Here is a 25,577-nt window from a genome sequence, read left to right as displayed (position 1 = left end):
GGTGATAGGCAGCACCCAGGATAAAAGTAGGAAGAACAAAAATATTTGAAAATATTTTCAGCAAGCACAGCTGAGTCAAGAGCAGAACTGCTGAGAAGAGACAGACGGTTAGGCCAGGCTTAACTTTGTGGGGAGCAGAAAAATGCAAGCAAAGGCAGAACAGCTAAGCACTAAGGAAGGATGCAAGAGAGGTAACATTGTAGCTAAAGAATTAGCTGATTAGAACAGATAAGTAGGAAAAATGCAACTCAGAAAAATAGGAATATCACAGTATAAATGGGGTTTGCTGGGGACATAGAGGGCCTTGACAGCTGGGAATTGGCCACCTAAGAGACACACAGAAAGAGGAAGGGGCAGCCAGAAACTTTTATGAAAAGCATAACACCAATTCTAAACTGTATTTTTGACTAGGAAATTCAATAGCATAATCTATGGTGAAGGAACCGTGGTACCTGTTAGGATGACACTACTAATGGTATTAATGCTGCAGTAGAAGACAACTCTCTTCATGACTAAATTTTGTAGCCTATATCAGCAGAAGCTGTACAATACAGGACACAGCACTATCACATACAGACCAATCTCCACCCGCACACAGAAGGCCGCTTTTTCTTATATGTGGTACTTTTGGAAGTGGAATAAGCAACACCGTTGGCATAGGAGGATTATGTGGTTGAATTACCACTGGCATTTTGCAGTGAAGACCACACATTCTGAGGGTGCTCACCATTCTATAGTATATTGCAAAGGAATAGCTCCTTAATCAAAACCAAGAACTGCTGGCAAAACAGAGCTAGTTTACTAGCTTAGGTTGGAGAGATTAGTGTTATTACTCTGGAAAGAATATAATCTATAACCTGGAAGAGTACTCTTTTCATTTTTGGTGCACTAGAACTGGTCACTGGTAATATGTTTGCATTGACTAGGTTTTGAGGTTCTGTGAATTCTGAACCCTTGGGTTCCATTTTGTGCATGGTAGCCATTTTGTGGTTGCCCTCACATAGGCCTATGACTGTGGCTGAACAAGTCTTTCAAGGACATGTACACCTTAGCTCAGTTCGTGCTGACTTCTGTTTGACCTGAGTGAACTGACCCTGTTGCCTGAAGCTGACCTTGTTAAACCAGTTCCTGCCCTTTAGCTGATCAAGATTGAGGATCAAAGCACAGGACATTGGAGAGTTTGGTATGCACACACACCCCCTTATCTGTTTTCTGTTCCTTCTTTTATGGTCTGTTTATGATATGGGTTGTGGTCCTTTTATTATGGGTTTGTCCGGCTTGTGTAAGAAGGAATGTTAGGTATTTTGCATGCTTGCAAAAGCTAGGACTGCCCCTTACTTGTATGCTGAAGTAAACACAAGCATTGGACAGCAAATAGTGAGAGCAGATGTCTCGATTCCCAAACAAAAAAGTGATTTGATTTCTCAATGGAATTTAAAACCCATACAAGGCCATCGCAAATGTGGGAATTGCGTGGCTTGTAGCCATACTATTGAAGGTACAGAATTTGCCCATAATGGAATAAGGTGGAAACATGAGCAATTCACTAATTGCAGAACCAAAAATGCTGTGTATGCCATCCGCTGCCCCTGCAGTCGAATATACATTGGCAAAACAAATCAGCAAGTGAATGCGAGAATCACGCAGCATAGATCACGCATAAAAAATAAGGTGTCCACTGCACCCATGGTGGAACACTTTATGGAGGAAAAAAATGGAGAAAACGAGTTTCAGTGGACTGTGTTGTCAGTCATAAACGCTCCGAGTTTTTCTGAGATTGAAACTACATTATTACGTAGGGAGGCCTATTTAATAATGAAATTCAACAGTGCACTTAGTGGATTGAATAGCATGAGTGAAGTAAATAGATTTTGAATGTTTATACTCAAAGGAAATGCATCAGCGGTAAAACAGAGGGACTACATATCCCACAATGCTTAGGGAAGGCATTAGGTCACATGATTCATCACATGACAGTATAGAAACACCACTTTGAGCAAACACTGGGCGAAGGAGGAATGGCGTTTTGGTAGGAGAGACTGATTATCAGGAAAACGAGCGCTTAACTGCGGTGAGTTTCTCTAGCATAACACACGCAAATAAGACATCGCCATGAGAATAGATTACTCAAAATATCATGTTAATTTATTTCAGACAGTAATTGAAGTACAATCCATCTGGTCAACCGGGTGTAGTCATGCGATCCCCAGCGAAATTATGAGTCACTAACGACTCATTCAGGTACCATTACGCCTTACTCCATCCTTGTGGTTCACTTATAATATTGACTAAGGAATGGACATGTAACCAAAGAAACCCAAACGTTTTTGATTTTCAGAAACACGCAACAAAGTCCCTAATCTTTCGATCCACATCGTGGGTAAATCGAGATTTAGAAGCATCCACTGACTCCTATCCTCTGTAGGTATGTACTCTCCCCTTGTATGCATGATAAGCACTAACTCACAAAAATCAATCAAGACACTGAGAGTGTTTTAAACATGTCCCCCTGCAGGTTCTCCTTGGATGGCCACAACGCTCCTAAAATACATTGAAAGACGAAATCACTCATTCAGGTATCCCCCTTTAACATCACGGTAGACAGTGCAGTAATCACAAATAGAGACAGGTCCCTTTCTAATGTTGTCAAAACATTTCATTTTGTAGATCAGAACATTAAAGCCCTGATGAGAGTTTGGCGATTGATTATCCGGACTCGAAACGCGTCGGCACAAGCCTAGTAGTAAAACAAGGCGCACTGATTCATGTCTGTTTCAAATAGACAAGCTGGTCTTTCATTTTGTGTAAAAAAAACTTTATTGTTCACAATGTACTAAATGGTATAAAAGCGCTATATGCATGATTGTAATCATTATCTTGCATATTTGTTTTGACAAGCATCATCACTTTTTTGTCACTGTATATAAATCACATATTGCTTAAGTTTCTACTGTATAAAATCACTTGTTTTTTATGAAATCTATTACTTGTGGTATGTGAGCAGAAGTTGAAGAGGCAACTATTTCTTTTTTCACATGCATACATGTTCAAAAAAACGAAAAATCATGAATGAAATGACAAATAAATGTTTATGATAAACAGAAGAATTGTTGCTTCAGTAATTGCAAAACTCAAAAATATTTGAAGGGTAGGCAAATCTTCTTTGTTGCAACGAAGTTTGTAACCCTAGCATATAAAAGGCCACTGTTATCTGTATTCCTCAGACTACCTCATTCAGTTGCTACGGCTTCTGTGTGACGTGGCCTCACTTATTAAATTTAATAAAGATGTCTTTTCATATTTTCAGCTTCTGTGCCAAGTCCTTTTTTATTATTAAGTATTCCCTGAGAATGAAGATTTCAGTTCTTCAGTTTGCAACAGAATTTTTTACAAAACATTTACTCAACGATGCAGAACAGGAGCGTACACTGGACTAATGTAACCTGACACCAGACGTATAGGATTTAGTAACATATTTTAATACATACAATATGCACACTAATCCCTTAAGAACCTTGTTTTCAAATTCAGTTTTCTGTACTTTTAAATAAACATGTTTAAAACTAATCATTCATTTCTGCACATCCGGGATAACACATGTAACTTATTAAAAAAAACGGTGCTTTATTTGACGGGCCAAACAGCAAATGTCAATTTTATTAAATGTTTTGAAGACCTGTGACTAATGTTTGGTGTCTTAAACCTACAGTTTTAACTATCCATCGTGTTGTTTTAAGCACTTTAAGCTCTGCTCTATTGCTAACAAATGATTGATTCATTCATAAGTATTAGAATGATACACATTATTTGCTACACCTCGTTGCATGTTAACATGTTTCAAATTTGGACCAGTTAGGCAAAAGCAGAAGTAACCAGTTGGGCGAGCCCATAAGCAGCAGTGAAATTAGTCAATTGTTGTCCGGTATGAAGAAACTAGTACAACTTGTGAATATCAGGGGAGTTCAAAATCAGCTGCTTTGTTTAATTTATAATTTAAGACATTGAGAATTGTAAAAATGTAAATTAAGAAATGATTTGACTTAAAGAATCATCCAAATGCCCATGCTTCATTGATGAAAAGTTAGCACGTGTTCATTTTCTGTTCCAAGCTAGAAGAATACTCGACTAATTTGTTTGATAAAGTCAACAAACTATGTAACTCATATGCAATAACAGACGTTAAAAGTACTGTACTTGGTATTCTCAGTGCCCTTTAGGATACGTGTTTTGTCAAACTTTATAACTCCATTTGGTAATTGGGCATACAGATTTCTTGCCTGCCATTATTATGGGGAGAACATTTTTGGAGAAGCTATACATCTCAGGAGAAAGGGAAGTGACTATAAGATCGGCAGGTGAAGATGACAGCAGGGATGCCAGGAAGTGAATATCCTGTGTCTCATACATACACTGAAATATATTATATGCTACATTACCCACAGACTGTCTGAGCTACTTTTAGTGGAAAGATGTCAAGACGTCTGAGTTTGTTTCTTCTCCTGCCTGAATTAATAACAATAATACTAATAATATAAATAAATAAAATAAGACTGCTACTTTGCAAGTGGGTTAATAATTAAGAACCTCTTGATGAACATTAATATCTGCATATTTAGAATTTCAATAGTTACACAGTTGTTCGCGGTCAAAAGTTGGGTAAAATATTTAATTATGATGTGGGGATTTCGAGGGTGGATGATAACATAAAAAGGGGCAAATGAAGGAAAACCAATTGGGTAAGGCAGAATGTGGGCTGTCACATTTCGTCAACAGCAATAACAAATCCCTCAAACGTAAGGTCAGTGGCCTTAACACCATATGAAAGCAACAACTGTGAACAATGTATTGCATTACATAGAACCAATACCCTATTTACAAGAGATATTAATAAACAGAAAGATAAACATTGGCATAAACTTTGCAAGTCTGATGGACTGTCCCGTGTTTATACACTAACAATTCACCAAAATGCATCTGACCGTGAAGGTAGGTAGATAATCGCAAGATTAAGCTCAAAAGGGAGAAAGTTAACGTTTTTTTTTATTTTTATTGATCCGCTCCTGTTTTTAGAATCTGCTTTAAATATCCAATTTGCCCTCTCTATCAGTGAAAGATGGATAATCTTGGTATTGAAACTATAAAAGTGCAACAATATAACCCCTTAAGATCAAGAAGCACATCTAAAGGGAATTTACACTTATGAACACTGCTTTTTATCTACACCTTTCAGTACAATATATTTATTTCATGCATCTATTTCACACATCCAAATGTGCCATACTCTGCGAATCCATAAATGCACTAGTCCAATCAATGCCAATGTATATCTAGTTTCTTATAGTCCTCTCAAAGATGGCTTCCATCACTCTCCCGTTGAGTTTGAAATACTCGTGGACATTCTACATACTTATAGATAAAATACTTGGAGAAAAGTCTCAAAGGTGAATGCAACACTAAACGGAGATTACTGGATAGGAACGGCTAAACTGAAGAAATAAAGGATGGTGCATACTGAACACATCTAAAAGCAAAGACTGCCCTCATTTGACAACATTGAAGGGATCACTGTAATCAAATAAGGGATCATAGATATATGATCATTTATATTCAAAGCGAACACTAAAGGTCAAGCTTCTCTGCATGAATTTAGCACACATTTTGGCAAGGTCCTATAGTTTTTAGTCAAAATCCCATTTTGACAAGGTTCTTGCTTTTAGGCACAATGTCGTATTCTGCAGATTTTAGATTGCTCCGGTTAAAAAAGTTTAGACTGTGACTAAAATGACTGAGGAATAAGGCATAAACCTAACAAAACAGGAATAGAGTAATGTGCAATCCAGACTACTGATGCTGGATCACGTTCAATGATCTTGACTGATGATAGATGCTAGCTTTAATCTCAGTGGGGGCGTGGGAGTTTTAGATCACTAGGGGATGCCTTAGAGATCCTACCTGGCCATCACCACTGCAGGAAAGAATATCAGAAAGAAGGAACTTTTTTTGTGCGGTCTCACACATTAAATGAAGGAATATCAGTGTGAAGCACTCCAAATGCATGGGGCAAGAGTGAAACATGGAGTGACAGAAGGAATTACTTCATATAATCCAATAAATACCAATCTATTGATCAGTTTCCTTTCAAAAGGCAGCTAAAATCAATCTACCCAGGTATACTTAGCAAAAGAAGTACCCACAGCTTAGCTGTACTTCTATTAATCAATTATTGCTATTGTAAGAGAAACCATGCAAACTCCAGAAGCTTCTGAGATGGCCGATATGATATCCTTTTAAATCAAAAAATCAATAAGCCCCTCTCTTCAACATTTTGTCCAATTTCTTTGATGATGTTTGAAAAACTTACAGACTGCAGGGGTATCATCTGTTTCACAAATACGGATCCTGGAGGATCAGTATCTTGGAAAACCATCCACAGAAGTATAAAATGGTGCTAATGCAGTAGGGAACCCTTGCAACTTGCAACTGGATGCTTAATAGGCATTTGTCAGGGGTCACTTCAATGATCTATGTGCCATGATGTCCTACATCACCTTTGGAAGATTTTATTTATTTATATTTTTTAACGTCGGTTGAATACCGTATTAGGAAAACAAAACCCTACTTTCCATATTTTCAGAGCTCCCACTTGAAAGGAACACAGAATGAACTGCCCACCTTGTCCGCGTTTGTTCACTGCTGCATAGGGAGTAGTTTGTCGTGCAAATAAATACAATGATCAAAGAATTCTACTGTTGTCTGAGAAAGGGCAAGATACATGTATGCCAACTATAGGAAAGTGTTGTAGTGTTTTTCTATTTCACTCTATATTTTTTACACTAGTTCTACGGTGCGAATGTCACAGATCAAATAGAACCGCCTGGATTCAGCTAAAATCACTCCTTTGTTTTAAGCCACGACTACAACAACTTGAAAACCACTAAAGTAAAACAAAAGGAGACTCAGACATTGAGGCACAGTAGACTACACTTATATGTTCAGTCATACAGCGTTTGAAGTAAACAGAGCCTGATTCACAAACAAACTTTAAATCTTCAGATGCGTCACAAAGCACCTTACTGCACATGAGGGAATGAAAACTGAGACCACAGTGACATTCCAGAATATATATTTCAGAATTTTACCTCAATGAACCTGAAGCACAAAATGCATAAGCTCACACTGCAAGTTTATGGTTTGCTTACATTTCCTGGCGAAGTCAGGTTTCCCCTGGTCTAGATGTATGGTCTCAGCACTACAGGGGTATAACAATTATTAGTGCAGCAGATGCAGTGACACCAAGGCACAAGAGTGTGAGGCTTCCACTGCAGCAAGCAGCAGTTTCATCCGTCAAACGACCATGATTAGAGTGTCTTTTTGCACCCACTCAGAAGGGAGAAAGGTAAATGTTCCTGGCTTCCTTAAGGGTCCTTGCAATTGTAATACTCCAATAGTGCATAGCAGTTACTGATATTGGCAACATTTTGTTACATATTTTGAAAACTTTCTTTACAAGGAAAATGTATTTCCATGTAAAATACCCCTTCCTACAACCCCTATGGGGAAATGGGTGCCTTCAATGCACTTAACCACACATTCAGTCAAGCAGTGCTAAAAGTAGGACATGCAATGCAAGTGTCTGTGACTACTCGCAACATTACAATTCTTACAGGAGTTCACCTCACTAAAGCCAGTCATGCCCCCTTCTCCTCTAGGTGACACTAATGCAAAAACATATGTGCACGCTTTACGTAATTTAGCCATTCACGACTCCTCTGCGTGAATAACTCAATGAAGCACATTGCAGTTTTTCATGTGGTGTTTCCAATATTTAAATGGGTGATTCTGACCTAAGCCACTGAAAAACACTTTGAATCATGCCGCTGAATACAACAACCATCTCTCCTTCCTTCTTCTGGCACACCGTGCACAACCTTTCTGAAACAGGATAGCTGCTTCCGCTGGTGATTAAACTCTTATAAACTATATTTTTTGGCGCCAAACCTTCTATGATATTCAAAACAAAATTTCTGAACTTAGTACACCTTGACATAAAAAAATTAGGTTTCTTTGAGCCAAAAAAAAGGCAAATCACTGGTAACTAAAAAGTGTGATGGAGTCATCTGAAATACACAGTACAAAGCACATTTAACTCTTACTTACCCGCCATCAAATATTTTGACTCTTCGTGGTTCGTGTTTGGTTAGATAACCTTCTTTGTCGTGTTCAGTATGAGTTTCGGAGTTCTCCTTGTCACAGACATCGCTAGCTGTAGCTTTATGGTTAGCTAACCTTTGCTGAAATGAATGTAGAAGCTATTAAAAGTGGGATAAAAAGCAATATCTAGACGTAACGTCACAATTTTAAACGAAAAACATACTGTGATCTAGATTTTATGTTTCTTTTATATTTTCTGCAGGAAATATGGAAATATTTATTTGAATCTCTGTACTGTGATGAACTGTCTGACTTTCGCGCTTGTTGCCTCACAATGAAACACTCATGATGAAAACCGTTATTTTTAGTTGATTATATGATTAATGTATTTGTAGTCTAAAATACATGTGGTTCACTGTAAATGAGTCGAAAATGTCCTTTTCGCTTTGGGAAAAAGTACATAAGTTCCAAACATTTGGTTTCCATCTTCACCTCGCTCAATTCCCTAGCCTATTCCCAAGTCTATCTCTATTTTTAATATCTCCCTTTTTCTGTGCTTTCTCCTATTCTTTCTTTCCTACTGGAAAGTGCCCCATACCTACTTATTAACATTACACCCACCGATTCTCCTTTCTGTAACTTTTTCCTATTCTTCCACTACTAGATCTTTTCCAGTCCTACATTTTTGCTTTTCTTCGCTCAACTTACTTTTTTTGAACCCATATCCACTACAAGCAATTTACTATCACACCACTTGCACGTTCAAACCATTTGTTTCAGACTGCAAGTAATTTATTTGTATGAGCCACTGGTTACTGTTTTATTTTTAAGACAAGTCTTAAAGAATTTTTTTTAGTTATCACCACCAATAACTATCTACAATAAAAAACGAAAACGTGTTAACTAAACCCTACCACACTTTAATCTGTAAATGGTGTGACCAGTGTGCAGCTCACAGAGTGAAAAACAGCTGAACTTGGCCTAATCCCCTCTCTGTTTGTTATTATCAATGCTCAACACATGTCTTGGAAGGATAGCTTTAATAGTGGGTCATACAACCTCCGGTTTGCTGGAAACCACAACACAAAAGCAAAAGTTGGGAATTGGCCATACATCCACTTGATCTAAGGGTATATGTTTATTATCTGGAGACTGTAAACTATGGGTGTGTGTTTTACTTTTCCCATATTATCCTTGCCATGCGTGGAAAAGGCATGCATTATGCATTGTATTGTCATGCAACCCTGCCACCAAACCTTTCTCCATGTAAATGTCCGACACCTATGAGTGCCGCCGCAACGTACGGAAACGCGCTGCTCTTTTGAGCATGGGAGCAAGATAGACATTGAAAAAATGCTGGAGGCAATGCGAAACCAACGCTGCAAGTGAGGACCGTCTGAGGCTTTTAAGCTCCATTTAATGAGAGGCATAGTGCCAACTTCGGCCCCTCTCTTCATCTGGTCTTTTGCAGTAGCGATTGCTACCGAGAAGGGGTGGTGGGGCAGGGGGTGCGGATAACAGAGGAAGGCGGTAGGAAATAATAAAAAATAAAGCACTAACCTATACCGCCCCATCTTCTTCCTCCATCCTTCTTCCGCAGGAAGCAAACAGCCTCCCAGGATCCCTTGACCAATCACAACGCTGCCTTAGCAGCCATGTGTTTGGTCTGAGCACTATAGTCCGGCACTCAGACAAGGGCTGGCAGGCTGTGCATGTTCTCCATACAGACAGCCTGCAAGGAAAATATGTAGAGTGTGCATGACTGTTTGGACGGCCCGAGACGGTTAACCAAACCATCATGCGCACTTTAGGTGCTGCCACCACTCCTCCACCTGTGACTTAGTGAGCCCAGCCCCACCCCCCTGGCTTCAGCTCCAAGTTGAATAAAGAAAACAAAATGATAATAACGAATGTCATTATCATTTTATTTTTTGTATTCAGCTTGCGGATCAAGCAGTGGCGCGACGGTCCTCTGCCTTAGCGCAGGAGCCGCAACTGGTCTTTTGTACACTCCTTTCCAAAAATAGTACTGCAAATAATCTACCGTACGGATTGCTCGCCGTAGTTACCTCTGCAGGTCTGTTAGTGATTATTCTGCAAATCAGGAGCAAGATATTTGCACGCGCAGGTGACTCTTTTACAAAGCTAAGTTTGATTTCGGTTAGCACAAAGTTTGTAACTTCGGCCCACAGTGAGCAACTAATGCACGGTTTCATTATGCACCGATTCTTAAGCAAACAAGGCACCAGTTCTGCACCATATATTTTGCATAACCTGCTAGCTCTAACATAAAAATAATTCATATAGCTAGCCCTTTGGTAGATCATATGATAATAAAAGGAGGTGTGCAATAATTCACGCTGCTCTATAATTGTTCGATACATTCTAAAAAATAAACATACACTTTCAGCACACATAGTGAGCACTAAACATTGAAGTGAAACACTACACATTTTGTCTTCTCTTAAGCATCACTCCAGATGTATAACTTTTACATAAAACATTCGTCTCCACGTGCTGTGCATGAGATAAGTTACCTTAATAATCGATGTAACTCATGAACACTTCAGTATTCGATCAAAGGTATGCATTAGAAGTGATGTACACGTAAACTCGCCTAAGTGTGATATGTGTGGAATATTTATCCGTCTTTGGCCTACAGACATTCAGTATTGCAGCATTTCTCATGCACCTTCAGATACATACAATTCTCAGCCCACGAGAGCGACCCGTTAGTACTTTTGACTTGCCGAGATAGCCGGTTGGCAGTAAACCGCCCATAAATAAACATACATGCGATCTGGGCGATAGATTGATGCTGGTTAATCTATGGTACACAAAACTGGTTTCTTACAAAGAAGGTCTTCAGCATTAATGTGGCAGGGTTCACGCTCTGCGCGTTTCACTTGTCACACATTGTGTAGGTGGGACTGGTTGACGAACAGTCAGGCGACAGGCACACAAAGGAATACAGGTCAACCCGTCTCTAGAGTCAGGTTGCAGGGGCAGACAGAAGCAAATGGTTTATTGCTGAGGAATCTGAACAAAGTTTAAAACTTTCAAGGCATCGTGATCATACAACAAGCAGTCAATTCACAGAATCTGTCAGGTTACTAATGTTCATTTAATATTGCTGAAGAAAACTGGTTTAGATAATGAAATCACCAACGTTTTTTTTTTGGTTTACATTTTTTTTTTAGAGAACTTTAGGAAATGAAGGTTCTATTTTCAATAAACCGACAAATCCCTGGAATCGGGAAGTGTTTAATAACTTAATTTTTCCACGTAAAATCACTGCTACAAAAACAATTATATATTTTGAAATATACACCCTATTTCCACATATTAGTTATACCTGAAAGCTGACAAATTTATTTTACCTTTACCCCCTTTTAATTTGTCTGACGTATTTATCTGCAATTACTTCAACAGCACCTTTACTTCCTCTAATGTACTGAATCTACCACTACTTTGCCCAAAGTATTAGGAAATTACTTGCAAGGAAGCATTATATAGTTTTACGGTAACAAAAAAATTAATCACTAAACTAGGACTCAATAATTGATCTTTATGTAGTTTAGAGAAATTTAAAACTAGGACTAGTTTTAATGACGTTAACTGAAGAATACTTTCATTAAGGGTTAGGATCAAAATACCAATACTTATTTTTAGTTTAACTCTGTTTAAAAATAAATCAATATTTACAACCAGGGTTTAATTGAATAAAATGAAATAATTTAATTATATATATATATATTTCTTAAATGGTTTAATATATTTAATACAGTACGGCTTTGGCTAAAATTCGGGGTACAACAATTTAGAATTATTTTATTTTAACTTAATTTAGTTTAAGAATTAATTTCATATAAAATAAGCTAATTGAATGTACATTACTTTAATAAGTTTAGATTGGAGTACAGTAATTGTATTATTCTTTTAATTTAATTATATATATTAAAACTATAGTTGGAGTTACTGTTAGTATTCGTGTGTTCTAGTAATTCCAATCAATTTAATACTATTTAACATTTGGGTCAAGATTGTTTCAGTATGGTAGCTTATTATTTTACCTAATTAAATGTAATTCAATGCATGATTGGGTTTAGGTTAGTTATAGATAATTATTGGAAAATAATAAATAAGGAATAAGGACGTGGTTAACAGTACGTAAAATGTAGGCTTAACCAAAGGGAGATAAATTAAAGGTGGCAAGAAATAGAGGGGACAAAGGGGCAGTTCAATGTGATGAATCGGTGGGCAAAATAAAAGGAGGACAAAGTGAAGATGCGGAAATAATGGTGCGGGGCAGTAAAAATAAACTACTTAAACATATAGCTGCATGCTTTGAATGGGGTCCTGAAAAGTACAGCTACTGTTCTCCATGATTCGGGTTGGAACACAGACGAGTTTATGCCAACCAGCTTCTGAAAACACCTGCTGCAGGGAAAAACCACGATAACTGGAGATAAAATTAAACACCCAAAGGGGAGGTCAGATGAACACAAGTCAGTGAAACTTCATATTAAGGCTACAGTGAATGGAGTGTTTCCCCTCCCCCAACCCTTTTTCAAATATCGTTCATATCATACTCTCTAAGAATAGAGGTCTCTTATCTAGAGCCACTAATTTCCAGATCAATTAGGGTCAATTCCCAAAGAAGGCCTGTTGCTAACAAAACAAGCTACTGTCACTGTGGTCAGGCGAATCAGTGGAAAAGGAGAGACCATGTGTCAACCACAAGAAGAGTTCTCCACAGGCAAAAAGTAGTATGCGGCCTTTCTGCCACATACACTGCAGCGCAGGACATTTTGCCCCCTGCACGACACCGACAGCAACAGTAAAGGCAGTATCTGGTACCAGAATGTTAGCACAGGACACGTGCTGGTATACAGGTGGTTACGGCCCCCATGAGCAGCTGGGGTTTGGAGGGGCACACCATAGAGAAATAAAAAAAACACAAGGGGGATGGGGAGACACCCCCCCAGTTAAAAAAAAATAAAGGAGGGACAGCAGAAGTCAAGCTTCACATCTGAGTCCCCAAAAAAAAAAAACTATAGCCTTTTCTAGTGGGAATATGGAATAGAAGCAACGGGGGACGAGATGGGGGGGGGGGGCAGGTGAAGGTACGTGGGGCAATGGGAGAGGGAAGTAGAAAGACAACATGAGACAGGGATATTAGCGCAGGACAAAACACAGCGGACATTATGTCAGTGTTAATCCGGTTTTGAGAAGTCCACAAATCATTAAAATTGAAGACAGCATTCAGTTAAGGATAGTCTATCTCACGCAACACTGAAAGCTCTTTGAGATAAAGCCGCATCTCATTGTGCAAATGCAATCTCACAGTTGAGGAATCTCTCACAACTATTAGTAGCAACATGTATTTTAACATCAGTAAGACGAAGGAGCTCCAAACGGTCACAATCTACAACGGCATCCCCTTAAACCCAAGCATCTAGCGGAAAAAAGGAAATGTAAATGTTGGTTGTAGAAAAAAGTAGGATCTAGGCTCGTCGCACACATCAGTCTGTTCAGCTCCAAGAAGTGGGTAGTCTTACTTACGGAGTCTCAAAACAGGTTTAGATTGTAGTCACAACTAGAATACAGTTGTCAAAGAGCAGTTAATTGCACTAAATGCACAATCCATAAACTATGCTAGACAATCCTTTTGTGGACTCCAGACTCTACACTATGATTAGGGGAGGTCTATTAATGCCTCTTTCAGAGATCACTGAAAGCTATGAAATAAGTCAGAAAATTACGGCACAAAAGTTACAGAAAACAACCGGCAAAGAGTGCAAAAGCCATCCACAGATACAATCTTTGTTGGCCGACTCACGAAATGCATTTTTTATGGGAGTTTAGCGAATACTACAGTGGTGAGAACTCCCACAACCAAACTGCAGTGCTCTCTGCTCTCAGTCAATGATAACAATAATCAGCTCAACATGTATTCATATGTACACCTGTTTGTGTAGGTGAACATGCCATATCTTCTGGCCACGTCCTGGAAAAGAATGTGCCTTAATATACTTATTTATCTTCTGAAGCCAGAAAACAACAATGCCTAATTATCAAGGTATCAGAGATCTAACAGAGCAATATAATAAAACCTACATCCAATCACTGCATTGCCTAAGGCATTTATGTATATCATGTTCTATACACCTTGCAAGACCCAAAGCACTTGCTCAAGTGCCGATTAGTTAGCTACCCTGCCTGTAAGTATATTTTATAAGGTGCTTCTTAGTCTTGACATGGTCCACAGGGTCCCTCCAATCTACACGAGCCCCCTGGTGCCTTTTGGGTCTATGTTTTCAAGAATGCTCTCTGTTGATTAGTCTGTGTTGGAAATCTTGTGTGCCGTGCAGCTGTACGTATAAAATTTCAAACAGGAGACCATGAAATGTTTTATTTTACTATTCAACATATGCTGCGTAAAAGTGAGAAATACTGCATATACATGTTACTTTGAATGCTCCCTCTAGTGAGTTTGGGCATAGACTCTGAGGTGAACTAGTTTTCAGGAGATCCTTCTGCTATGTTTTCATACCATTTAAACATCAACTCATGCATGGAGTCTCAGAGTGGGTCGCTTGTAGACGCCATTTTGAAGTTCTCTTTATCTCACCACGAGCAGGTAGCTCTGGTGGACAACAACGTTAAAATAAGCTGGCACTTCGTGGGTTCATTGACTTGTCTCACTTTTATAGAAAGAGGCGCTCTGTATTATAGGTTTTATGTAGTTGAATGCATGGATTAAAAGGGTTAAAGGCCCTCGGCTACACCCTGGACAAGATTCGCAAAGGCAATTATACATTTACATTTTAATGTTAGCATGCATTCAGCAGTTACCCCTAAAGCTAAAAGTACAGACAATTCAGGCTAGGAAACAGTACGGCAATATGTTCTTGAATTTTGCTCTACATCTTGTCCTTTTTTGTATTTTTTAAGGAATCAGAATTGTTAACTCGGTCTTAATATCAGTGTAGTCAGAGAAATTAAACTCAAAGGAGAAACAAGGCACATTTTATGCCATTCATCTTGACAATTAAATTATCCAATCTCATCCCTGTGCAGCTATCTAACTGGTACTATTTTTAATATTTTCAAAGGGAAAAAGTTATTTTAACCTTGCTAAGAAGCGTTGTTTACCTTTATTTGCTAAGAGACTAATTCTTATGGTCTTTTGGTTCACCTTTCACATGGAGCAACCTCATGTGTCAAAGCAAATGTAGAAATACTCCAATTTGGAAAAAAACACAACAGACAGTGGCTGTTTGCCATAGTGGTCCACCAATCCGGAACCACTGTCACTTCGGTTTACAATGGTATTTTTCCAAGTGCTGTAAATTGTTTTATCACCAAGATAACTAACAGCGGCCCAGCTAAAAGTGAAACAGGCACATTACTATATGAATGGTGAATCGCTTTCGCAAATTCTTTACATTATGTGGACCAGAAGATGATTTGGTGAAAATATATAAAATTAGCAAACTTATGTAGGTTGTCTACGCTCCAGACAACTAATTAGATGAGTCTATTTCAAAAGAGGAAATCATAGTAGCTATCTGATCCCTGAAAATCTCAAAACCACAAGGATTGTCTGCTTCTATGGCCAATTCTATAGAATGTCCTGGCCTAGATTGGTAGTTTTTAGGTCTCGTGACCTATCAATGCGCATGCGCATTGAGAGAAGCGAGACTATAGGGCTTTAAACAAAGTTTACCTAACTGTGGCGATTTGGTGCTGTGCCCGTGGCTTTTAGGTCAATGCGCAAGCGCATTGACCTAAAATGCGCGTGCACATCACCAAATCGCCGTCTGTTCCCTCAGCCGCACTCCTCCCACACCTTTGAAGTGAAGCTTAGCTTCACTTCAAAGGCCCCGGCTGCTTCACACCCTCATGCCGCTCTCCCCGCTCCGCCCCCTCCCCTGCCCGCCGTGTGCATTTCTCCTCCCCCCCCCCTCCCCACAGCAATGCCCTCCGTCTTGTTTCCTTTCTTGTTTTTCTTTCAGGTGAGATATCTTTTCCATCATTTGCGATTCTCATATGCATTTTTTAATTATTAGCAGCATATACACAGGCGCCCCTTCGGCGCTTTTGCTCTCAACCCTACTATCCTGTCAGCCGCATCTCTATAAGTTACTCGAAGCATGGCCTGACATGTGCACAGCTTATTCCGGCACCACCATCCTGCCAGACGCTTCTGCTTTGTTCGCCCACCGCATGGCCCTATTTGTGCACATTTTACTTTCGTGCATACCCTTACCCGCAGCCTCTCCTTCCCCACTTCTGCCTTTTCGGGTCTCGCGCTCACCCCAGACCCCTTCACATGGCTCACACCCACCTTTTTTTCAGGTTACCATGCCATTCCCCACCTATCCCCCAGTCATTTCCGGGTAGGACGCGTGCACCCAGTGGACTCTCGGCCTTGGCCCGCTTATTCTGCCAGCCGCTTCTGCTTTGGTCGCCCACCGCATGGCCCCATTTGTGCACATTCACTTTCGTGCACACCCTTACCCGCAGCCTCTCCTTCCCGACTTCTGCCTTTTCGGGTCTCACACTCACCGCAGACCCCTTCACATGGCTCACACCCACATTTTTTTCAGGTTACCATGCCAGGTTACCTCACTCACCCTCAACCCCTCACTCACCCTCAACCCCTCACTCACCCTCAACCCCTCACCCTCAACCCCTCACCCTCACTCACCCTCAACCCCTCACCCTCACTCACCCTCAACCCCTCACCCTCACCCTCACTCACCCTCACCCTCATTCACCCTCACTCACCCTCAACCCCTCACTCACCCTCACTCACCCTCACTCAACCCCTCACCCTCCCTCAACCCCTCACCCTCCCTCAACCCCTCACCCTCACTCACCCTCAACCCCTCACCCTCACTCACCCTCAACCCCTCACCCTCAACCCCTCACCCTCAACCCCTCACTCACCCTCACTCTCACTCACCCTCACTCACCCTCAACCCCTCACCCTCACTCACCCTCACCCTCACTCACCCTCAACCCCTCACTCACCCTCACCCACCCTCAACCCCTCACCCTCACTCACCCTCAACCCCTCACCCTCACTCACCCTCAACCCCTCACCCTCAACCCCTCACCCTCAACCCCTCACTCACCCTCACTCTCACTCACCCTCAACCCCTCACCCTCAACCCCTCACTCACCCTCACTCACCCTCACCCTCACTCACCCTCAACCCCTCACCCTCCCTCAACCCCTCACCCTCACTCACCCTCAACCCCTCACTCACCCTCACCCACCCTCACCCTCACTCACCCTCACCCTCACCCTCACTCACCCTCACCCCCACTCACCCTCACCCACCCTCAACCCCTCACCCTCACTCACCCACCCTCAACCCCTGACCATCAACCCCTCACCCTCAACCCCTCACCCTCACTCACCCTCAACCCCTCACCCACCCTCACCCACCCTCACCCTCACTCACCCTCAACCCCTCACCCTCACTCACCCTCAACCCCTCACCCTCACTCACCCTCAACCCCTCACCCTCAACCCCTCACCCTCACTCACCCTCACTCACCCTCACTCACCCTCAACCCCTCACCCTCACTCACCCTCAACCCCTCACCCTCACCCACCCTCACCCTCACTCACCCTCAACCCCTCACCCTCAACCCCTCACCCTCAACCCCTCACCCTCACTCACCCTCAACCCCTCACCCTCAACCCCTCACCCTCAACCCCTCACCCTCACCCTCACTCACCCTCACCCTCACTCACCCTCACCCACCCTCACCCACCCTCACTCACCCTCACCCACCCTCACTCACCCTCAACCCCTCACCCTCACTCACCCTCACTCACCCTCAACCCCTCACCCTCCCTCACCCACCCTCAACCCCTCACCCTCACTCACCCTCAACCCCTCACCCTCACTCACCCTCAACCCCTCACTCACCCTCACTCACCCTCAACCCCTCACCCTCACCCTCACTCTCAACCCCTCACTCACCCTCAACCCCTCACCCTCACTCACCCTCAACCCCTCACTCACCCTCAACCCCTCACCCTCACTCACCCTCAACCCCTCACTCACCCTCAACCCCTCACCCTCAACCCCTCACCCTCAACCCCTCACCCTCTCACCCTCAACCCCTAACCCTCAACCCCTCACTCACCCTCACCCACCCTCAACCCCTCACCCTCACTCACCCTCAACCCCTCACTCACCCTCAACCCCTCACTGACCCTCAACCCCTCACCCTCACCCTCACTCACCCTCAACCCCTCACCCTCACCCTCACTCTCCCTCAACCCCTCACCCTCAACCCCTCACCCTCAACCCCTCACCCTCACTCACCCTCAACCCCTCACCCTCACTCACCCTCAACCCCTCACCCTCACTCACCCTCAACCCCTCACCCTCACCCTCACTCAACCCCTCACCCTCACCCTCACTCACCCTCACCCTCACTCACCCTCACTCACCCTCACCCTCCCTCACCCTCAACCCCTCACCCTCAACCCCTCACTCACCCTCAACCCCTCACCCTCACTCACCCTCAACCCCTCACTCACCCTCACTCTCACTCACCCTCAACCCCTCACTCTCACTCACCCTCAACCCCTCACCCTCACTCACCCTCAACCCCTCACCCTCACTCACCCTCACTCACCCTCCCTCACCCTCAACCCCTCACCCTCACTCACCCTCAACCCCTCACTCACCCTCACCCTCAACCCCTCACCCTCAACCCCTCACCCTCACTCACCCTCAACCCCTCACCCTCACTCACCCTCACCCTCACTCAACCCCTCACCCTCACCCTCACTCACCCTCACCCTCACTCACCCTCACCCTCCCTCACCCTCAACCCCTCACCCTCAACCCCTCACTCACCCTCAACCCCTCACCCTCACTCACCCTCAACCCCTCACTCACCCTCACTCTCACTCACCCTCAACCCCTCACTCTCACTCACCCTCAACCCCTCACCCTCACTCACCCTCCCTCACCCTCACTCGCCCTCACTCGCCCTCACCCTCACTCACCCTCAACCCCTCACCCTCACTCACCCCCTCACCCACCCTCACCCTCACTCACCCTCAACCTCACTCACCCTCACTCACCCTCAACCCCTCACCCTCAACCCCTCACCCTCACTCACCCTCACTCACCCTCAACCCCTCACCCTCACTCACCCTCAACCCCTCACTCACCCTCACCCACCCTCACCCACCCTCACTCACCCTGACTCACCCTCACCCTCACTCACCCTCAACCCCTCACCCTCACTCACCCTCAACCCCTCACTCACCCTCAACCCCTCACTCACCCTCAACCCCTCACCCTCACTCACCCTCAACCCCTCACCCTCAACCCCTCACTCACCCTCACTCTCACTCACCCTCAACCCCTCACCCTCACCCACCCTCAACTCCTCACCCTCACTCACCCTCACTCACCCTCAACCCCTCACCCTCACTTACCCTCACTCACCCTCAACCCCTCACCCTCACCCTCACTCACCCTCACTCACCCTCAACCCCTCACCCTCACTCACCCTCAACCCCTCACCCTCACCCTCACTCACCCTCACAACACATATTGTGTTACAATAGGTGTCACATTTGCGAAAGATAAAAATATTGGCATTGTAAATAACAAAGCTATTAATTTCGCTATTTTCAAAACAAGCACATAAATAAAAAATGTGTCCTTTACAATACCAATAGCTCAAACTTTCCTAATGCGAGACCTATTGCATTGCTGTGCTTCTCTCCCCTGCTGCACTCTCCTGCTCTCTAGAGATGTGGCCTAACGACCAGAGCTGCCATCTAAGTGACGTAAATACAAAACATGTTGCATTCCAAATGCTATAGGTGTCACATTCGCGAAAGTTATAACTATTGGCATTGTAAATGACAAAGCCATCAATTTAGCAATTTTAAAAACCAACAAATAAATAAAATATGTCATTTACAAGACCAATAACTACAACTTTTCTAATGCGAGACCTATTGCATTTCCAATGCTTGTTTTGTAGTGCTTCCACAACTCTTTTGCAAATGGGTGAAGACGGCAAAAACAATGGCAGAGACTACAATTACAGTCATTCCCAAAGCAGGGGGAAACCAGTGAAACATCGCTACACTCACACTTCTCAATATTGATCTCAAAATCTGTAATAACATGTGATTTCATACTTATGACACGGTCATGCCCTAGAATTGTTCTTTAAAGGGAAAAGGTTTTAGCCATGTTAACAAAGGCTCAGCAGAGATGGACCCCTCTGCTTGCTCGAGACTGTGAAGACTCAAGGGCGTGAAGAGCACTAACGGGGACGTGGACCTTGTTGGCCATAAGGCGCATCGCTAAACACTGCTGGCTAAACAATGCTCCACCCTACAACACCTGGCTAGGAAGTATGGACTGGGTTGCAAAACCGGATGAGCCTATTTACCTAGCTAGATATGGGGTGCCCTTATAATCAGAAAAATATTTGGGGGAAGTGGTGGGGACATTTTCAGCTACCATTTAAGAATTAATGGGTTGTGCTACTGTATTGAGCTGTAACTTAAAAATCTCGATAATGTGTCCCACAACGTGGGCAATACTCTGCAGGATCTATTAATTCTGGCTCTACTTTGATCATGACCATTGCTAGATATATGTTTTTTCTTTTTTAATGTTCTGTGTACTTTTTAAATGACAAACCTTAAATGTTTTTTCCATGTTCTATACTAAAATTCTAGCAACTAGATTAAATAAGATCAGGTCTCCTCCTAGCTGATACTTCCGAGAACAGTTGGGGTTTTTAAGAGGACAAACGATGAGAGACAACACTAAAAAAGTAGTGCACTTGATAGACACAGCCCACAGACTGCGGAGAAAGACAGTCCTCCTCTCCCTTGATGCATAAAAAGCCTTCAGTTGTGTTGAGTCGGGGTTCCTCTGAGAAACTATAAAGTCGTCAGTTTTGGATCCATACATAGGAAGATACTATCAGCTTGTTATGTAAATTCTACAGCTAAATTACAAGGCAATGCTCAAGTATTTACAAGCAATTAAAATGCAGAAGGGGACAAGTTAAGGTTGCCCACTGTGTCCCTTATTGGATGGAACCAGGGGCGCATTGCATATACAACAACCCAACTGTTGGACTTGGTCCTTTCTGCAGGGTCATCCCCAAACTTTTTGCCTTCACTCTCCTTTTTTCTGAACCCAGTTGTGTTGGCTTTTAAGACTCTTCACACTTTACCACTGCTAATCAGTGCAGCAAAAGTGCTGGTGCTAGCTCCTTAAAACATGGTAGAATTGGCTTACACCCAATTGGCCTATTTAATTTACTTGCAAGTCCCTAGTAAAGTGGTACTACATGTGCCCAGGGCCTGTAAATCAAATGCTTCTAGTGAACCTGCAGCACAGATTGTGCCACCCATTTAAGTAGCCCTTTAAACATGTCTCAGGCTTGACACTGTAGCCTGTGTATGTGCAGTTTTTAAACTGCCATGCCGACCAGGCAAAACAAACCTTTTGCCAGGCCTAAATCTTCCTTTTTAATACATATAAGTTACCCCAGGTTTGGCCCTAAACTCCTTCGACGCTCATGACGAGCTCAGCTCGTCATGGAGTTTCCATTGACTTCAATGGAAATTGCATTGAAGTCCAAGTTCATGCTTAGCATCGAAGTGGTTAACAGAGGGCAAGGAGCATTGTTCTAAAAAAAAACTAAAAAAAAAAAAAACGAACATGTTCTTTTAGGGTTTACATTCCCTGATAGAGAAAAACTCATAAATCTGTGTTTCACTAATGCAAGGCCTACCTCTCCCAATGGATAATAATGGAGTTGCCAAATTACATTTAATAGGCTTTAACTTCCAATTGGGAATAGGCAGACAGGCCGAGTTTAGTGTTTAAGGAATTGTAAATAAAAACCCTATTTAATGGTAAAGTTTGATTTTTAATCATAAGTATGAAAATGCGAATTTTAGACAGTTGGCATTTTCTTGTCCTAAGCATTTGGTGCCTGCAGCCGGATCCTGGGTCACATAACTAGGTGTAGCAAGCAGTTGGTCTTTGTGTACTGCTCCCAGACAGAGAGACAAAGGAAAGATAGATGTGGGTATATTAAGCCACTCTGAGTTAGCGAGGGGGTGGAGCTGTAACAAACCACACTAGCAAAGGCTCTGCATGAGCACTATCACTGGGCTTCTGTGACCCTGACAAGCTGGGGACAGGACCAGGCTAAAGGAAATGCCCGACACCTCAGGAAAGTGAAAACCTCTAGAAGCATCCTTCACTTCAGAGTGTGCACCAGGTATAAATATTGGACTCTTAGGCCCAACTCGTCAGTACACTTCTGGACCTGTGGATTCTGCTACAAAGAAGGACTGCTGTGCGGCTAAAAATACGGTAACTCTTCTGGACTGATGCTCTGAAGGACTGCTGCCATGCTGTGCTGCCATGCTGCCCTCTTGTCTGAGTGAGAAGGACTGGACCTGTATCTATGAACCCAAGACCCCAGAGGAACTCCCATGGTTAGTTGACTGGTCTCCTGTTCAGAAGCCTCAGGGACGTAACAGGCATCAGTCAACCTTGACCCAGCACCTGGAGTCTGCCTTATGCGAGTCCTGCCCTTCCAAGTGGTGCCATCCTAGTCCTGGGCCCTTGGAAGTAGGCCTGAAGATGTATTGCCAGCCCATCTATGGATCCAATATTCCTCCACCGGCGCAGAACGGCCCCCGGCCGTCCGACGTCATGGTGGGCATGTGCAGAGGACGGCCAGGGGCCGTCCATTCCGCGTACGCGTGGCACTCTTCCGCACCGCGGGGGAATTCCAGCTGCGTCTAAGTGGTTAGACTAGAGAGGAGATGCTTGCTGACTTTGAAATGAGGAGGCCTTTCTCACCTCACCCGATCCCCGCTACCAAAGTTGAAAGACTTAATGCTGAAAACTTTCACATTTTCTCATCAGAGACCATTATTTGTTTATCTGATGCCGACACCTTATCTTGTTAGCCTAACCTAATGCCCTTTCCCAAACTATACCTGCTTAATTTAGATTAGGGGGTTCCTTCATGGAACACACTTATTGCATATTTTGTATTCTTTGTGTAATTCTTGTTGATTTTCTATTTTTCCTTATCCTGAAATATCGGCTTATGGACAGTTCCAAGTTGTAATACCGATGCATGAAATCTGAATATTTCATTAATGAATGATTTGGATTTAACTAAATTTGTTAACTAATCTCTTAACTTGATACAATTCTATCTACTATTTCTTGTGGAGTCCAATTGGTCTTCCCGGTTTATGGAAATAAATGTATATGATTGCGCCTAGCCCATAAGAATAGTGGCAGAGTTTCTCTGACGATTACCCCCGTTTGAAATGTAAGAATCCCCACTCCATCAAAACTCTCTGAACATACTGCTGTACTTCAGGTTACTGAGGACCATTAAATTCTTTTCTTTACTAATATATTCTCATATCAAGCCTGATATCTGGGTACATTGAAACCGAAATCAAATCCAACAGCAAGGGGAGGTGAGCTTCTGCATTTATGCTGACAGTATTAAGGATAGTAAAATAGATTTACTTCTAAAGCTTTACACCACAAAAACCTTAATACATACTTTCCTCAATCGAAAGATATAGCAGCAACAGAATTCTCAGGGGCGCCCGAAGTTCAATTAGGAAACTTAAAAACTTATCACCAAGAAAGCAGCTACTGCTGTTTGGAATTCCCTGTCAAAGAAAAGTGGAAAACATCTAGCATGACCACATCCTGAAATAACAGTCTTTAAACCAATTATTTTGGTCTGGGAGGATCACCTGATTTGAACCTTTCTTCTCTCACCAACTACTTCCTCAACTTTTGTTTGTCCACGTGTTACGCCTGACTTCTTCACTCACTCATCTGTTTGGTTTCACTTCTATTTTACTATATATCATATTCTTCTATCCAGGGACCCATACCAATCCCATTTTTACATCCATGGTATCGCAAAGTATTACGTCAATTGTTGCTATGCAATATTACATTTGATTCCATGCTCTCTGTAACTTGCTTCACCAATTTGAATTGAGGGGGCAGTGCACACATACACAGAGTCCTCCATGATTTGTGCTGTGCGTTGCATGCCTTTTTGCTCCATGGCACTCTCAACAGTGTCCTAGATATGGATATACTTAGAATATCCCGGAAGCAGTGGGTTGGTAGTCCCCTTGTGACCCCCCAAAACAAGTAACTGTGGGGCGCTTACCCGGGAGTGACACTATGAGAGAGAAAGAGCGGAAGTCTAGAAGGTCTGTGGCGAGTGCAGTGAAAACTTTACTTACAATGTTCCCCACACCTGGTCATCCATGTGCAATTGCATGTTCTTTGAGCTTTTGACTTTAGACCCACTTGTTTAGGAAGAGCAGATCTTGGTACAGTAGATTGGGGGAAGATAGTAGTGTGAGGGAAGGGCCACTGGAGAGAGGCACCTACCGTCCTTGACCTCTGATGCTTACATACGCTTTCCCCATAACAATTAAGTGGCAGATGAACAAAGGGGCAATTTAGTTCCAGGTCAGTCCTATTTTGTGCTTCCTATTTTTTATTTCAATCTATGCCATTGCCATATACCACGATGAAACCTAGCAATTTAGGTAACAAAGGAGCCAGGGGCGGACATGGGAGCAAAGGGAAAGAGACATGACTCAGGCCACCATCTTCTTCTAAATTCATGCTAACAGTGTCACCTCTAAGCTCCACAAGTTTACAAGGACCCAACCTCCCCCTGCAGTAGGACAAGAGGGAAATTGGAGCTAGCAGATATGTTGGGTAATAAAACAGGCTAAGACCCTGAAGTTTGTGGAAAGAGCAGGGAATATTTTAAAGACAATCACCAGCCCCCTCCAACAACATTTACAGGGCAAGAAGAATCTTGCACTGTAAGTGGGGAGAATGAAGGCTCTGTGCAGCATGCATCATCAAACAGACTGGATATCAGGCCTACATGCACCTGCATTAAGGAGGGGGAACGTTAACTCAATGGATAGTCCAAGCAGCAACTGTAATTATTCCAAATTATTCCCCAACGATTTAATTATATAGCAGCAAAGGGCTCAGGGGAGAGCATGAGTAAAATCATGACTCCTCCTATGACTCCCTGGATAGATGAGACACCAAAGCAGTGGGTCCTCAATCCCCTAAACTAACTGAACTCTTTAGAGAAATTAGTTTGAGAAGATTTCTAAATATAGTAACTTATACAAATCAATATTTGCTCGAGGTTTCTTACAATCTATCTTGAAGCAGAGTGAACAAAAAATCTAAAGGATGCTCGATAAGTACATAAAAGAGGATGAGAACAGAGCTGCCTGAAAAGGCTGGAGCATCACACCGCTGGCATGTGCAACATTGATCCCTCTGCAGAACAAAG

At 42.8% G+C, this 25,577-nt stretch overlaps 1 protein-coding gene across 3 annotated transcripts in view; it reads right to left on the bottom strand.

Moving 5' to 3' along the window:
• Window positions 1-25,577, bottom strand: part of HIVEP1 (HIVEP zinc finger 1) — a 530,052-nt gene that overhangs the window by 114,280 nt on the left and 390,195 nt on the right. For all 3 annotated transcript variants that reach the window (XM_078687878.1, XM_078687877.1, XM_078687880.1), the window contains one exon: window positions 8,158-8,291. In XM_078687878.1, the coding sequence (XP_078544004.1) occupies window positions 8,158-8,291 (134 nt within the window). The remainder of the gene's footprint in view (window positions 1-8,157; window positions 8,292-25,577) is intronic.

The sequence above is a fragment of the Lissotriton helveticus genome, chromosome 4_1 (genome assembly GCF_964261635.1).
Source record: "Lissotriton helveticus chromosome 4_1, aLisHel1.1, whole genome shotgun sequence".
NCBI lineage: Eukaryota > Metazoa > Chordata > Amphibia > Caudata > Salamandridae > Lissotriton > Lissotriton helveticus.
The sequence above is the reverse complement of the archived record's forward strand: the minus strand, read 5'-3'. Positions and strand labels throughout refer to the sequence as shown.